This window comes from Coturnix japonica, chromosome Z (genome assembly GCF_001577835.2).
Source record: "Coturnix japonica isolate 7356 chromosome Z, Coturnix japonica 2.1, whole genome shotgun sequence".
NCBI classification, from domain to species: domain Eukaryota; kingdom Metazoa; phylum Chordata; class Aves; order Galliformes; family Phasianidae; genus Coturnix; species Coturnix japonica.
In genome coordinates, this window is record NC_029547.1 from 6,484,606 (window position 1) to 6,503,124 (window position 18,519).

Consider the following 18,519-nt stretch of genomic DNA (forward strand, 5'->3'; position numbering starts at 1 on the left):
TGTCAGGAAGATGTTCTCTCACTTTCTCTAACAATCGCAAGGGCTTTTGAAGCCACATTCCACATTTCTGTGGTTATCGCCCTTCCCTTTTAATTTTTAAGCAGGTCTTCTGCCCCTGCCTCAGCATCCTCGCCTGCAGAAATATCACTGAAAGGAAAACGTCCCTGTATCACAGGACGTCTTCCTTCCTCTGCCACATGTATGTATTAAATGTATAAAATGGTCTTCATCTTTTCTGTAAAAGGTATTTCTTCCAGTCACCACCTAGGAAGGTGCAATATTTCAAAACTGACCTCTCCGAGTAAAGAAGAGGAATGCCACGTCTATGTCATCTACACACACTGCTCTCTTGCCAAACGTCTATGTTCCTTGAAGTGCCTGCACTAAGATCAAGCTCTCAATTTCTTCTAATACTCTCCTTTTCCTACCCAGTCTCTTAGAACTGCTTTTCTTATGCCTTTTTTTCTACCACATACTGTTTTCCTCTGCTGCTTTCCACAGCTGTCATGCTGTTTCCCAACAGTATATGCTAATATACTAAAAAGTCTCTTCTCCTCTAAATCACTGTTACGGAGAAATTGTGCCACAGGTACTGCCTTATCTTATTTTACAAATTCCGCTTTCCCCTTATAACTATTGCTCAAGTCTTCATTAGAAATTCTAGAATTTATTTTTTTTTAATATGAATCTTGAAATCACCTGCTATAATCCATTTGGGAGTGGTGTAGCTGCTGTTGTTTTAGGAGCAGTTTTGCTTCTTGTTTAGCCAACAAATTTTGGAGACGTTCCTTTTCAATTTCCAGCTCCATCTTCTGCAGAAGCAGCTGCTGCCTTCTTTCTTCAGACAACTTTTTAGCTTGCTCTGTTTCTTTAGACCCTGAACCCCTGCTGTCATTCAGCCCAGAAACTCGAGAGAGCCTGGAATAATCGCAGGTTTTGAGAGCTGGTCCAGAGAGTCTTCTGGGTACCTGGCTGACATGGTGGCTCTTCTGAATGCTACCTGAACTCTCTACGTGCTTGCAGGCACAGCCATGAATCATTTGTGGAGGGCATGTGCTTGGAAATTCATTTGCTTTTTGGTCCATTTCCTGAGCTGGTTTTACATGGTGAGGGCTCCTCTCCTTGACTGAGGAAGTCATATTGTTGCACTTTCTGTGCAAACCATTATCCAAGGGATTTTCTTTCGGACAATCTTGATGGTTGTAAATGATTTCAGTTCCATAGTTATGATTATTCCTGCAAGGCTGTGACGATGCTACACGGCTCGGGCTTCCAGCCTTTGATGCTCGACTGTTCTTATACAAAGTCTGAGGTCCTGCAACAGCTAAGTACGAACCATCTAGTTCTGAAGGTGGTTGCTGGCAGAAGGACTTCTTACCAGACACCTGAAACAAGAGAAACAATTTCCTCTGTATTAATAAAATGGATCTTCATTCATTAATGTCACAATTTAAACAGGCTCACTCAGAAACAGACTCACTGCATCCTGCTGATGGACGTACAGACCACCTTGACAAAATGTTTACCAAAAGACAGACATGGGTCTGCTATCAAATATACATTTCATTCAATCTACACAAGTGTAATAAATGCAAAACTACTGCCTGCAGGATGCTCAGCATAAAATGAGTCGCTTCAGAGTATCAAGTAGTTGTGAGCATCTAGGGTTACATAAAATCAACTTGAAGAGTGGCAAAAAACATTAAATGTTAATGTTTGGAAATGTTTAATTTTGAATACCGAGCCAAAAAATCCATTCAGCCTCTATAAATACTCTTTGATTGGCCATTACACAGCAGGAGATTTGATGTAAAACATTTCACCTTGCACTGAATGGGATATTACTTATCGCTGGAAATTTGATGAGAGTTTTTGAAATATCTTTACAGAAACACAGATAAAAACCAACTACTTTCTGTAAAAAATGGCTGTACATCAAAAGCTGTCATTTAAATACAAAACATGTTTAAATTCAGCTATAAACGTAAGTGATTTTTCAATTAAGCTGGGCAAGTGATTATACTCTGATAAAACTCTGAAGAAAGAAAGCAACTGTAATTCACATTTGTCAACTCGGTGCAAGCAAATTCTAGTGGTTTTGTTATACTCATGGATATTATGCAACACACGTCAAAATCCCGCTTGTATCTCAGAGTATCTTTACGCTATGGTTCATCGAGGCAGTTAAGCATTTGGGTTGTTATGCACATCAGAGTGATAGTGAATCAGGCACCCACAACCATTCTGTGATTCCATGATTTCTTTTGCATTAATTTCAATAATATACTGAATTTAAAATCTTTCAGCCTTTGGGACTTTTCACAAAGTTTTGTTTGTTGTTGTTGCTGTTTTGTTTTAACAGACACCGGGTTTGTTAAAGGTAATGAAAAAAAATAATGAAACCACTTCAGTGAAAGAGCTTCAGCAGTGAAATTCATCATCCACAGATAGTGAGTAAAGTGTGATTCGCATTCTAGCAGTGCTTACAACAGATAGGTATGGTCAGCATAGAGTGAAAGTCAGCCAGCAAGCCCCACAACAGCAGAACTTAGGGATGCAAGTAAGTGTCCAGTGATGATCAGGAGAGACACACAATTCAAATCTATGCAGTGTTCACAATTTAAATTCCTTTTTATAAATAAACAAAATACCAAATATACTCTGCTGTTCTTGAAGACAACCAATTACAAGTTTCTGGTATACTTCTCAGAATATAAATTAACGTGGATTAGCACCTGAATACTGATATTTTGTTATTTCTAGTTTTGTGGATATAAAAATGTCCTGATTGAAAGCCAAGGATGTCATGTTTTGCCCCAAAGGGCCCAGTAAGTTGGAGGCATTTGCATTAATGTCACTGCTAAATGTCTGAGGAAAGTCTGGTGCTTGCACTGGGTGAAAAGTGCAGGACATTAAAATATTTTAAAGTCAGAGGGGCTGGCAGGGCAAGTGAGCAGAAAGGCAACATGCTGCCAAAAAGACGGAGTTTGGTTATTTATTATTTGCATCTTGCCATCTTTGTCTGCAGTATTTTCTAGGCAAATAAAGGTTACAAAACTTTAAAAATCCAAATTAAGCAATACATAAAGGGACAACCAGCAACAGGAAGAAATACTGCAGAAAAGGGAAAGGGAGAGAATCTTGTGGTTAAATTCTGTCCCTCATTTCCCACCTTTTGCTAGCCCATCACTCAAGGCAGCTACAGAAAAAGGGGTCCAACGTGCCCAGTGGCCCAGACCTCTGGGACAGCAGGTGGTAGCAGATCCAAAAGAGTTTTTGTAAGATCCTATCAGAAATGACAGAGTAGGATCATCTACAGAAGGAATACACCCGACCTTCATCAGCCCGTAAAGTAAAAAGAAGCGAACAATACAGAAAGATGTAAAACACAGGATAACGGAATTTCCTTATTCTGGCCATTTGTTTTATTGACTGAAGACACAAGAGAATGTTAAGAAATCTAAGCACATGGAGATGGTACAAAATAATCATCGGAGCATATTTAAGAATAAAGGCCCACATCGCAAATTAACTTCATGGCTGAGACTCCATTAGGAGTCCCCGAAGGCCCTAAAAGAGAGGTACCAGTTAGCATTTGTTGACCTTGGCCACCATTAAATCTGCCCTGATGGTCTCAGTAATGGCATTGACATTTAAAGGCTTCATAACAAGGCAGAGAAACTTTAATGTTATTTCACAGTTACAATATGTTTGCAGGGGGGGAAATTCTCATTAATGTCATCAAATGCACGTGGGTTTCGTTTTTTTTTTTTCCATTCCTTTAGAAGAAGGAGGTCACATTAGGTAGAAGACTGAATTCCAATTTCACATGCCTTTGAAGGCTACTCAGTACTTTGCAAATTCTAATACTAAAGAAAAATGAACTACTGGGAGCCAACAACTTTGTACATAATACGTGTTTTTCTGTTAATGCTTTAATTGAAAACTACAGCTGGATGTAGGCTGCAGGGAAAATTGCCTGAATTCTATACTTACAAAGAATCATAAAACCAGAACACGCCAGGACAAATCTGTAAGATGCTGGCCAGGTGAAAGGGAAAAGTGGGGGAAAAAAACGTAAAGACTCATCTACTGCCTTGAGTCTAAAGACTCATAAGCATACGGAATTAAGTAATCTTACAAGATGAGTTTAAGAAAGATATTACCTACGGGATGCGTGGAAACCATGACGGACCATGATGGAACAGCTGTGCTTTCCCCTTTGTGGAGTTCTATGCTTGCTGTATAGTATTTAAAGACACAACTTCCTTTAACTGAGGCTTAAGCAAACAAACAAAAATTCAGACTGCTCCTTGCAGCATAACAGAGTTAATAAGATTTCATAAAACAAGTGTGAAACTCTTGCACGGAAACAAGAAGATATTAAAAAATAGTTCAAATAATCTTTAGAAGGGCTGAAAAGGGAGGACAGGTGGGGAGCTCTAAGAAATCTTCACTGCAATCCCAGTAATTTTTGCTCAGGGATTCAGAGCAAAGCTTAAACAAACATATAGTCCATAAAACTTCCTACAAACAGACAAACAGCACACCAGCTTTATGCATGCAGCATTAGTATCTCTGCAAATGCTTACATGCAGATTGTGTGCTCTGCAGTGTCAGCGCATGGCTCTGGTAGAGGAGACATTTAAAAACTGATTACAGCACACGGGGTTCTATATGGCCAGGGCTAAGCTACCAGCAGATCAAATCTTATGATCTCCACACAAGCAACATCCTGACAGATTTCACAGGTAGATACTCATGCACAAAACACGTTTAGGAAACAGACCCGAATCGTTAACTTGAAAAGTCTTGCACTCACAGGACAAAAGCTATAGTCCATCCATATACTGGGAAAAATACAGAGCCACTAAGGTTAACAGGAAAACTCCTGTAGATTTCAGCCGGGCCAGAGTTTAACCCAGAGCACCTGGCTTTATAGTTCCTAGCTGAAATACACTTGAATACTGAGAGGCAATCAAGTGAAATTGTTCTTGATGGCATCTTGAGCACATTTCTCTAAACCAGATTTTCAGCCTTTGCGTTTCTTTATGTACGGGAGAAACGCAGCAAGGAACATGCAAGTTCAGAACTATTTCACTGTGCAGAACAGAGCTGGGAGCCCAGAGGGAGCCAAGCACAGTCAGAAGCAGCAACCTGAAAAAAATACAGGGCCTTAAGGGTGTTCCAAGATAAAGAGAGAGTTTCTAAATGGGCAAATGAGAGACTACCATATACACAGACACCTTAAAGAGTGTCATGGGCATGCATTAGTGACCTAGCTGACACACTCATTAAGGTACGCATCCTAAACCTGGAACTCAGTCAGCACTACACACTGCTGATGTAGAGGTATCACCTGAATAAAGCTTGGTTTGGGGTTTGCAGATCTATCAGCAGTGTAAGCACTTGCTCTTGTCACTGGAATAAGGAGAATACATTATAAATAAGCTCGGGTGTGTTATCTGGGCAACAGAAAAGCCATTATAAGAACAACTATTTCAAATGATAAGACTATTTGAAATGCATTACTAGTGATTAAGGAGCTATTCTTTCCAAGAATCCGTAAGTATTTATCAAGAAAGATGTAAAATGGTAAAGATCTCAAAGTAAATTACCAGGACCTGTTGAAGTCTATCAGTTTCTTTTCCTTAAATCATAAAATCCTTATTAAAATCTCTAACATGATTAACCTAGCAACAGTCATTTACAGGGTGCCCCGATAATGGTACAGCATCTGCCTCCGCTAGTACCTGAGATGGATGCCATGGGTGACTCACAAAGTAAGCTGACCGAAATAAAGAAATGAAGCACCATTTTCTGCAGTAATTATGTACAGCAATGATTGCCACATTCCACTGAATAAAACAAGTGGTCTCAAGTCAGAGAAACAATATGTGAATGACAGCCACAAGCCTGTATTTTTCCCGTGAAAATCCACCGAATTCAATATACTGAACAGGTGTAGCAAAACAAAAATAAAAATAGGATCACATCACAAAAAAATGAATCCATTGCTGCTAGCTGACAGCAGAGAAACACCTCCTCTGTTTTCACTGCCTTTGTTTTTTTTTCTCCCCTTTGTTATTAGGGTTTGAGCCGGGATGCCAGGTGCACAAAAAACCTGCATTCAAAGTGGCAAGTGAGCATTTGCTGGCACTCAGCTTTAAGTGTATATTTTGCATTCATAAACATGCCACCCTTCTCTTCCAGCTACACAAATACTGTAGATAATCTCTAACAAATGCTTCCATTTCAGATCAGCAAACTGGTTTTACGCTGGCTGATAAGGCAGTCATTAATAATACAGTGCTCCAAGAAAACTGAAGTGCAGCGTCTATGCATTTAGTCCTGGAAGTCACTGTGAGCAGAATGCCCATTAAGCCCAAAGAGTAAGCTACACATGGCAATGCAATATCTGACCACTACAAATAAAGCAAACATGTTTGCTTTCGGAAACAAAAGTACAGCAAACCTGTTTGCACCGCAAAAGAAAAATGCCACCATACTAATCTCGATAGCACCAGGTCTAACTATTAACATTCAATGTGCTGCCAACATTATAAAAACGAAAAATCACAATCTTCTGACTTCAATTTTTTACTTCTGCCCTTTATTTTACTGAAGAATCAGTAGTTCAAGACCTAGATAAATATTTCAAAAACTATACTATTTGTGAGCAGAGCAGGTCACTACCATTTCCCAGTGCATTTGGAGTTCATGTGAAATAAGGGCAGAAGAGTGATGAGCTGCATTTTTAACATGGGCATACACAGAATAGTTGTCTAGCTGATAGAGAATGCGTAATGCAACATCTGCACAGTAAGCCTTGCCAAAGCCCCATCCCAAATAAATGTAGTGCATTCTCCCTAGTGCAATTAACTCTCATACTCTGGCAGGTTTTGCTAGAAGATCATCAAGGTAGATTACCTTCCAGCATATGAACTAAATACTTACAGGTGTTATATCATCAGTTATTACTTACAAACTTCTGCATTTAACAAGACATCCAGGCAAATGAATGATCTAATTTATGAATTATTTATAAGAATTTCACAGCATGCTCCTGGCGTCATCCATGGCCTTTTCCAGGTCATATGACACCAATTAGAGCTGAATTTTAAATTATTCAATAACCTGAACTCTCTTGTCATTTAACATATAGATATCAATGCAGTAAACAAGTTAAGTCTAATGGGCCCTGGAGGTTTGCGTTCCTCCGCCCATCAGCAGAGGCTGTATGCTACCGCTGGAATAGAAAATAATAGAATGCAGCAGTCAAAAACATTTGCAAGGTTTTAATAAGTTATTTTGGCTCCCTTAGGGATTTCAGTATAACTTACAAGCACTGAATCTAAAACATATTAAAGTCCTTAGCTATGTGCTTTTAAAACAGAATTAGGACATAGCAGAAGAACAAGTATGACACTAACCCTAATTTAGGACCTTAATTTGAAATGTAGTGGAAATTATTGAATAAGCAAGATCTACTATAAACAACTCATTACCTTCAGGGTATCCTACACTATAGCCAAAAATAGCCCTTCTTCCAACACATCTACACCTGTCTGTAAAGGTATGGCCGTACACAGGGAAATGGAAATCTTAATTTAACAGTATCAGTTGACAGGTATATCTTGCACTCTCTTAGCAACTGGGTAGAAAAAGCATCTCCATCATTCTCCCACCCTAGCAGCACAGAGGAGACTGCTGCTAGAAACCTACCTGAACTTGGGTATCATCTTAAAAGTGTACAGGCTCAGAAGACAGGCTTAAGGACCTGTGTGACACATTACAAAAAAGCCTACAAAGCAGTAAGTGCAATAGAAGACACCTTAAAAACCATTGTTCTCCACGATGAGAACAAAAAGACTTCAACAACAAAGATTACCAAGAACAGCACAATTGCATAACTGATTCTGCCTTGTTGTAAAGTTTACAAGAAACGCACAGCAAGAATGCCAGATCCTGGATCCAAAGCATTGCCTGCAGCTCAATACAAGCCTATATTGTGCCCGGTGCCAACTGCTTTATTTTTCTAGCTTATGTGCTCAGCTTTATGAACATTGTTCCTTAAGCTCCAGACTCACTCCTGTATAGAGGACCTATACACTGGAGAACCCAGTGACCCAACTCAACCACATGTAAGATCCGCTGACTGTTCAAGGGCTCATAAACTTCCTGTACAAATGCAAGAGGAAAAGGAGGAACACAGAATGTTTAATTTATCCTTTTAAACACTAGCAAGAAGTTCTCTAGCTGATGCTGTCAAGATGAATGCCAAAAAAAACAGTGATGCTGAGAAAACATCATGCCAAATAAGTAAAAACACACCTATGCCAATTGTCTAGCCAGGCTATAAGAGTAAGGATTTAGAAAAGAGATGCCATTGGACATCTGCTCCCTAAGGGTAGCATGTAAACGAGCTGTAAGGGAGTATACTATATACATTTTAATTATATACAGAGATATTTAATTGTATTTTATATATATAAAATATATTTATAGTTATATATATAAAACAGTAAAAGGAAAAAAAGACAACTGCATAATCTCAGAGCACACATTTTAAGAACATACAAAAATAGCTATAAGGGATTTAATTTTGGTTATAGCCAGACTTAGTTTCATTCCTACAATGGGCAGCATTTGATTATTTTGCATTAATTGTACTAACGTGCTGGATGATAAAAGGGAAGCTCATATCAGTTTTCATTAATGAGTAATGTCCACCGTGTATTTGGTCCTTCAAGGTAACTTTTTCAAAGCTTTTTTTTTTAAAAAAGCAAACAATTTTTTTACTTGGAATCAGAAGTTTAGCATATCAGCAGCTACACATGTTCCCAGCCACTGCCAGTCTCTTTAGAATTCAATCAACATTTGCTCCAAAGTCATGCTTTCATAGCTGCAGACACAAGACAAAAGGGCAAATATACCGTGACCCCCCTAAATAGCCCTGATTACTGTGATCAAACAGAAGCCAGATACTTATGTGGATAAGAATGTGTAGAGTTTGATGTGTGGAGATTACCTCAGGAGCAGACATTGAATCAGCATTTGCCAACTTGTACCTCACCATGACAGCCAATATCACCTTTCCCCCTTTCCCCTGTATTTACAGTAGGGATAACTGCGGTACCCATTGGCCAGTGATGAATTTTAAGTACCAGTCAGTGTTCACTGAGATTACCAGAAAGTTTTACTTCCTTCAGAAGCTAAGTGTCTCCTGCTGATTCCCCAGGGTATGCATGTAGGCTTTGAAATTTGCTGCATGAACAAAGGAAAGAAATGGAAGACATTTAAGAATTACAAGCATATGCAGAGGCAGAGACAGTGTTTTGGGGGAAAGGATACAACTAGAAAGTTATTTAAATAATATAGAAATCCCACAAAGACAAAAAAAACCAACATAGAATCCTCTGACTTTAAAAGAATGGAAAGGTGTGCCCAAGTGAGCACATACTGCCAGGAGTGCCCTTGCAATGCGAGCCAGCCAGCATTTAGATTCTGCTAATGATCCTATCTCTGGGAAATAATTCATAAAAAGTAAACAGTAATTTTCATGTGCCTGCCCTTTTGATCTTACATTTGTAGGGAGTATCCTGAGGCTAGCTGTGGGTGCCCCCGTGGCTCTGCCTGATTGACCTCTAAGCTGCCCTGCAAGTAATGATCATGCCAAGGAATGACAACAAGAGTTGCATGGAAGAAGACATTTCAATGCAACACCATTAATGACAGGCTGACTCACTTCATCTTGTCAAAGCAGTAGTTGCATGTAGAAAAAAAATAAAAGCTTTTTAGGACTTCCTCATTTTGTAATGACGCTGTACTTCAGAACAAAGGCTGGAAAAAGACCCACATCAAAATCTAGCTAGTGCATAGCTCTGTATTAACTAGACAAAACATAGTGCAAGGCAGAACAACAGGCAGCCCAATGGCTTTGTGTTAAATAATCTTGAGAGGAGAAAATTAATAAAGTCCTTGAGAAAAGTCAAGTCAGGACCATGGCACTTCACCTCTCCACATTCAAAAATACATATACCATATATTAGAAAACCTTTCTCTAAAGGCTTAGGCACTGACTGCTCACTGTTTCATCAGCTTTCAGACAACAGCTTGCATGCTTTTACCCCACACCATCCCCCAGTAAACACAAGATGGCATTTATCACATAGCTTATGTCTCTGTCACTGGAATTGAAGCTATGAGATAAAATGGCCAGTCCAGAGCAGCTGACAGGCAGAAACTTGACTAAACTACCAGGAACAACTTCTTTAAACAAGGGAGTGGGGAAACTACAAATCAACATGTTAGAGTACACATATATAGCATATACTATTTCTATTTTACACTAATATTGAGAAAATATTTATATTCCCAGAACACTGACATGTACAGTGCAACATATGGATGGATGAACTGGTAGACAGGTAGCTGCAGAGTTGCTGCCAAGGAGTCTGGCTTTAAAATGCTGTCTTCTCTGGCTGATGGCAGAGCTCTCTCATTGGCAGATACAACATATACATTATGATTCCTGTTCCTGCTTCAGTTTTTCCATAGCTCATACACTGGTTTAACAAGATAGCTGTCAGATTCCTTTCCATTAACAAGTACTCCACTCCTATTGGAAGTCAACCCCTTAGTTTTAAGTTACAGAGAAATATACGGTTACATTTTCTTACATAGTTAGATAGGAAATCCATAGATGTGAGAAGGAAACTTGGAAATGACACGGACATTTTTTTACTAAGAGCACGTATATTTAGAAGTTTTGTGCAGAATACAATCACCCCTGGAGATCTCCCTAAAGTGATGCACAGTGCAGTATCTCAACCTGTTACGTACTTCAGTCATCTGCGCATGGGACTGGTATGTCCTGAGTCCTTCGAGCAACAGAAGCTAGCTATATCACTTGAGTATGGAAGGATCAGCTCTCTAAACACAAAAAATTAAGGTCCTCTTGGCATACAAGCCATGATTTTAGCGAGAAATGAAATGTTTTCTACTTGGCAGACTTGCAATACCTCTAACAGGTACATAAATTAACCAGTGAAAGCATGCAGGACAAGCTGAATCAAACAGGAGGAGGCATAGAGCAAACACCAGTGTCTCATTCCTTAGGGGCAAGCCAGCTGTTTCTTTTTGAAGTCCACCATGGAGACGCTGGCTTCTGAATAGTTTCAACACACTCAAAATACAATGGAGGAAGTCCCAGAAGACCTCCTCTCTGTGGCTGAGATTCCTTAAGAGTTGAGGCTGGTCATTCTGATATGGGTTTAGTAGTTACAGGTAGACAACTGACAGCAGCAAATGACCTCTGATATATCAAGCCACAAAGATCATCTTCCTCTTGACCCACAGAAATGATCTTTCATAGTTCTGCTTGAAACTGTGAAGTATAGCAATGGTATCACTGATACTATTTGCATAAAATGGCCCTAGATGTAGTGTAGAGCAGTATGACAGTCTGTTCTGATGGGCCTCGGCTGCGGAATATTGATATAAAGGCTCTACTATAGTTACGGTAGGCCATTAGGTTATCTGAATGGACATCCATCACTACCAGCTTGTGTAAAGGAGAACATTAAGTTAAAAGGGCGTGACCAACATAAATTGAAAGGCCTTCCACTACTCCAGGACAGCAGTGACCTTGTGAGGCAATCGCCTTTATTCTCAGATACTGCAGACAGGCAGACCAAGTAAAACCCACCCTGAGGTTTGCTAACGGGAATATAGTATAGAAAAGCTCACAGGAGACAGTATGTTCACGTGCTTGAGGGAAAATCCTTGCACAAAACCAGGACTTCATCATAAAGACAGAAGAATACGTAGAAGAACAAAACATCTTTGCAGAACCTGAGATTAATAGTTCACATTAATAGTTAACAAAACAACATGCCCTGCTTGTAATCTTAATGGCATGGAAGGTCAGTTTCACATACAAGCCCCTATAGTACAGTCCCCACAAGTCAGAATGAAGATGCAGTGAAAGAAATGCACTTCAGCTTTTCTTCCAAAACTCTGGATTCTACAAAGAACAGCAGAGCGCTGATGCTGGCAATCTAAAACCACTCTGCGCCAACTCTGGTGGGAGAAAAATTAGGTCAACAGTGAAATTCACTCCCTCAAGAAACAGAGTTGAACCATCCAGTTGAGCACGGAAGAAATTCCTATCGTGTATTTCTACTTCAGTAAAACCCCTCAGGATTTGTAAATTGTAAAAAGTTTTATTTCCAAATATTGTTGTACAGCAGAAAGATCTACCCCAGCGGAGAAGAAAAAAAGAGATTGAGCCTCCCTCATAGTTAAATATTAAGTGGCTGCATCCTTTCTAGTGTCACAAGCATAATGGGAGAGAAGATACGAAGTTGCAGATACTCAGAAGAGCTGTACCAAAAAAAAAAAAAAGCTGTAAGTAAAGAAAAGAAAGCAAATTGTACCGTCTCAGTCAGGTATTTGAAATGTGTTTTCCCTAATTAGCTAAATTGTAATACAAATTAAAACTGAATTTCATATTCACCATATATTCATTGGAGGGTAGAGGATGCAGCTGGCTATTTCCGGACGGAGTTCACGCTAACACAGACTGAGTTTTGCAGGGCTGAACAGAAGCGAGTTTCAGCCTTTCTCAAAAGATGAAAAAGCAACTTGGCAGCAGAGAGTCTGACTGCAAGCTCCGTCTCAAAATACTTACAAGGCAAGACAAACCTGTGGCGACTGTGACCAAATTCATTATAATCACTGCAGATTATTTAGAGCCCACATACCTGACATTCAGGTCCTTCATCACACTTTCAATGACTAGGAAAGCTCTAGACATCGAATAGAAATGAGGACTTTCATGCTGCGGTGTATCACAAAGTGACCAGTTAAAGGAGTTCAGTGCCACACAGTACTTTTGTGGCCTGAAACACTAAATGAGATCGATTGCAGAATTTCACTTTGTTTTTGAAATCTTTTGCTTTCTGATGACAGAAATGTTGATGATACAAATGTCCAGACTCAGCTTTCACTCTGGATAATGACCAGAAGCAAAGTAATCAAATCTCTTGGATCAGTGTCTGCTTCATGATACGAGATAAGATTAATAGTTTCATGCTGATTTGCCATTTCCTAGAGTGGTGTTAAATTACAAATTTACAGGGGGAGGCAGCGAGATGGGTACTATATGAAACTCTTAGAAAAGGGTAAAACCAAAGCATGGTTATCATGAGATAAAACCATAAAACAATCACAGCCCTTGGGGGACCAAGAGCTCTGTGCAGCCTCTCATGTGTCAGATCATCACAGGGTGTCTGGTTATTTTATGATAAGATTATCTAATGTTAATCTCACCACTAGAATTGCCCGTAATAAAAATGCTACCAACTTTCTAATTTTAATTACCAGGATCCCAAAGATAACTACTTCAATTCTGTTTAAAAAAAAACACACAACACTCCCCATGGTTTCTCTGAAGCTGGGAGCACTTCAAATATCAAACTTACGGACTAGATGACTTTCAGTGTCTAATTCTGTGCATATTAACTCCCCTCTTCCCTCCTATTTTCATCTATGCATCCTAATGCAGACCAGTGACATATGAATAAAGGACAACAATTTCTTCTATTTGATTCCACAAACTGCACACACACACAAAAGAATGCTTATCCAACATCTCTAAATAAATTCTCTATCCAAAAGTAAGTACTCTTAAAACCATGCAAAATGGAATGAAAAGTATTTCCTAAGCCTAAACTGTCAGCATAGTCACAAGTCCACAAGCTGAATCCTAAGATGAGGTTTCTCTTGAGCAATACCTTCACAGTCAACAAGGAATTTTCCAAACAGATAATCTCATGTTAGTTACATCACCCAAATCAGGCTGTACCAAGAACCTCTCGTTATATCAGAGAACATTGGGACCTGCTCCAACATTGCACATTATCCCACTACTATACTGTTCCGTACCTGAAACTAGACTAGTAAGTTGAGGGCAATTTTAAGAATAGATTTTCCATGTTACTCACTGGTGTGACACAAGTTGCCAATACATCAGGTATTTTCTACATGCATATGTAATCTATTGACAGCATTTTGCTCTTGCTTTTAGCATAGAAATAGTTAGAGAAAAATCGAGATGTGTATTTCTCTTGAGTTCACCTGTTCCTGCTGTTTATTCCTCACCTGAAGTCATAATCCTGCTCTTTGACATCATAATCATTTGCACAGCCACCAATTGAGATGTCACAAACAGAGGATTATGGCCAGGTGGGGAATAAGCAGCAGGAGCAGATGAACTCTTAAGAAACAAAGATCCTGTTTTCATGCAAATGTCCTTCATAATGGAGAACAAAAGAACAAAGGAAGAAAAATACAATGGAGAGAAAATACTAGAAGCAGGATTGTTTCTAAATGCAGGAGCTCCCTGAAGTTTCCTCGGAGGACTCAGCTGCTGATTAACAACTGCATAAATCATTACAAAAATAAAACAAAACTTGACATCAAATAATTGAAACCCCACCCCAACCACACAAACACGTAGTTTTTTACTTAAAATGCAATCAGCAGAAATACTGGGTGCTTGGAAAGAACCGGTAACCCTGAGAGGTATTTATAAACATTATACCAGAACATACCTGGCAGCAACTAAGCACTGTTATCCTTGTTTTACCAGTGAAGACGCCGGGGTCACAAAATAACAAGGGGTCTCTCTGAATCTCAGTGACAACTGAGCTGCAGAATCCCAGCAAAACCAATGTATAAAATAGAAAAAATAAAATAAAAATCAAAGCTGAAGTGGCCCAGCTTCCAGAAGATAAAAATCTCATAGAATCCTGTTGCAGTCCTATGGGAGACTGATACAGAAGGGCCCCATTGCATCAGCAGTTCCAAAGGGTTAAGAGAAGTATGAGTATGTTTTATATTAAGGAATCATTCATAAATTAATCTCTCTGAAAGGAATTCTAGCTATCAATCTGAATGCCAATATTCAGTCACTAACAACAAAAATAATTAAATCAGAACTGTAATTCAGATCCAAAACAACAGAATCTTTATACACAAGGAGAAATACAATTGGTTACACTCGTACTGCTCACACTGTAATGCTGTTGCAAAAAACATCTACCATAAATTGGCCAAATGGCCCTGTTCTTGGCACCAGTGATATAACCATACCAGCAAAATCGGTGTCTCTGCACCACTGTAATTAATAAACATAAGAAACCAATTTCTGGGAAGAGTCAAAAAAGATGGTGCTCCACATTCTTGTGTTCTGCCTCAGTATTGTCTGTGATGATTCTGAATGTATGCCATTAAATGTGACAGCACAGATAGCCTACAGCTCAAACAATTCCATCATCTGCCTGTATTCCAGTTCCATATAGACTTCTGGGTGTAGCCCGTCCAGACCTTGTCACAGCACAGCAGATGTGGCAGCTCATTTGCTCAGCAGTAAAGCAGGGGAGGAACCTTAGTATGAAAATTGTGCCTTCTGTCTCTTTATTTTCCTTTCTCCAATCCACAGTGCTAAAGTAACCGGACTATTTCAAGTTCATTGAATTGTCCAAATAGTCTCCCTGAAAATAAATGTGCCATTTGACAAAGGATTTAATTCAGTAGAAAAACTTCCTGGCTTTGCCAGTAATCACCTCACATTCTGGAAGCAACCCCTCCTTTCCTCCAAATCTGAAACAAATACAAGCACAATTATAAACAACATTCTAGCTTTTAAACACTAACAGGCATGAGAGCAGACTGCTAACAACACATAACAGTCCGCATATCTGTCCAGCACTATTACTTTTGAAAAAGACCAAGCTATGTATGACTATGTACGGCATTTATCCGTGACTTCAAGTAAATCATTTGCTAAATAACTCTATGGGAACCTAGGATTTCACAGTTTGATGGACAAACACCTAAATATCCAAACTACGTATTAACCAAACTGTAACTGTTCTCAAGTTGTATTTAGCTTTGAAATCTGTGACTTCCATTTCAGACCCCAGAAAAGGTTTGGCTGCCCAGAACCTTACTAATTTTCCCAGGCGTGCCAGTCTAGTTTAATAAAAGATATAATGTCTACTCAGAAATCTTGTCCTGCATTTGCTTTTACAGCCACTCTGTATTTCCTAAAATAGAAGCCTTATTCATCTAGGATGTGTTTCTGAGCATTTTCTTTAAACCTGTCATTTTCACAGTTCAGCTGGTAAAATAATGTTCCGTTCTTGTACAAATTTACACATTGTGTGTTAATAAGGCTGAAATTCTGTCCTCAGAAAGCAAGTATGGATACTTATGAACGATTAAAAAAAACTTAACAGAAAATATACCAAAACTTCCCCTTTTTTTTTCTATTCATACGAGAACCAACAGACATGCTAACTTGGCCAAGTTAAGAGCAGAAGGCAAGGATCATGGAAGTCATAGTTTTATTTCATTATGCTTCTCATCGAATAGGATAACACTGATGCTTTCAACACTCATTTTTGTAGGAACTTTCAAATCTATACTGAAAGCAGAGTTATATCGTTTTGGAAAGAATAAAGTTGTGTTTGTATTGAATCTTCACTTCTAGATGGAGGGAACACAGGGTGTAATCAATTCTACACTAAATATACATCCAAAACCTGTATTTCCTTAACACCTTTGCAGGGTGAGCAGCACCAGTGCTGACAATTACCCACTGAGAATACCAAGAGGCAGCCTTTAGATAACATACTGCAGCAACAGATAATGGATACTCGAGAAAGAAGCTGATAGAAAAACACCAGTTAAAATCTTTCAACACCAGGAAGACAGTACAGTGAAAATGGAAAAACTCCTGTTTGAAACATAAGCCAACTTCACTGTCCTTTGCTCAAGGTTCAAAGAGCAGAGAATGGAAAAACCCACTTGTGAAACTATGGACAGTAGGCCAACCCAACTATACCCACACAGAGTCTGAAGTTCCAGCTTGGCCACCAGTATCTCCTACTGAAGGGAAAAGTCAGCTAGGTAGCAGTACAACCAATGTGCCTCCCAGCCAAAACTCCTCACTATAATAAAACTGATTGCTAAGCAGAGCTTTAAATAAAGTTTGGAAGTAAAATGCTCTCAAACGTTAGCTTGTGATTTCTGAAATTGGAGGTCAACTCTATTACCCCTTGATGCTTGACTTCTGAAATTCCTTAAAATATGGCACTTGCTTCCTATTCCCAGGAACGTACCTCATGCAGCCAAGCATATGGAGTCAGTATAGGTGTCTCTTCATCTGCCATCTGAAGCTTTATTTTTCTCACTTATAAATTACAACTGGTTTTAACAGTAGCAATCTCTGCACACATTTGAAATGCACTTCCATTTTCCAAGTTGCAGAGCTATATGGCTTAGTAAATACATGCAATTTAGGTTCAAAACCATAGCTCCAGGCAATACACATTGAGAATTTTATATTACTGAAAATTAATGCCTTTTTGCATATGCTTGAACAATAAATTAAAAAGCTATGTCTTATATGTATCAATTGGGATTTTCTTAGCCTTCATTTTAAAAAGAATCATGCATACAGAGCTGAATTTCGGTTTCTTCTCTGGGCTTTTAATAAGAGAATATGAATTTATTTCAATTCATCAAAGGCAACTAACTAGAACTCTAGGAGTCTCATATTTTGTATTGAAATTTCTGTCTTCAACTGCATCAATATTAACCTCTGAATTCAATTCTGATTGAAAAAAAAATTGGCACCTGCACCTGCTTGTACTGTATTCAAGGCATTACCTAAGTCAGAAAGTAATAGTTGTAACTTCTTTTAGCATGGAAAACTACAGACTCACATCAGAGTTGGGTGGGAAATAAATGAGTTTATGATAACTTCTAGAAGGGAGCAGGAAGGGCTAAAGAATTCTTTGAAGCTGTTCTCTATTGGAGAGCTAGATTTCATCCCAAACTCTCTGTTGTCCCACATATACACAGAATGGAAATATTTCTCTTCTGGCACAGCCCACTCAAGACAGGAGAAGGCTAAGGAGTAATGTGGCTCACTCTTCATATGGCCACTGGCGTGTTTGGAAGAGATGACTTTTCATCTTCCAGGCCCCTTGACTGCTCTTGCCTTACCTCAGCTTCCTACTGGAATCAACCTTCCAGTTACTTTAGTCCCATCCAGGATAAACAGCAAGATAGAGTAAAACAGGCAAGTTTCATCTGAGCTTCAACGCAGGGTCTGCTAACAGCTAGAATTTAGAATCAACTCACCTTGGCTCATATCCAGTGTATGTTCAAGTAGACTTAATGTTTGGCTAGCTACAGAAATACACATGTACATCTATTGATTCCCTAATCTTTACACATGGCTTCCTGCCATTATTTGGAGCTGTTCCATCTCCACATGACCTTTGTTCTAGGCATTTGGTTTGTGCATCAGGAGTCCTGCCTGATTTCGCTGAACTTAAGGGCAGTCTTCATTACTCTTTCAGCATTGCCTAGTATTATTCAACCTTATTCTTCCTAGTTTAAAGTCTCTAAAATGGATTGGCTTCTCTGAAGCTGTTATAC

At 39.0% G+C, this 18,519-nt stretch overlaps 1 protein-coding gene across 3 annotated transcripts in view; it reads right to left on the minus strand.

Moving 5' to 3' along the window:
• Window positions 1-18,519, minus strand: part of KIAA1328 (KIAA1328 ortholog) — a 172,192-nt gene that overhangs the window by 54,699 nt on the left and 98,974 nt on the right. For all 3 annotated transcript variants that reach the window (XM_015848262.1, XM_015848261.2, XM_032441150.1), the window contains one exon: window positions 700-1,385. In XM_015848262.1, coding sequence (XP_015703748.1) covers window positions 700-1,385 — 686 coding nt within the window. The remainder of the gene's footprint in view (window positions 1-699; window positions 1,386-18,519) is intronic.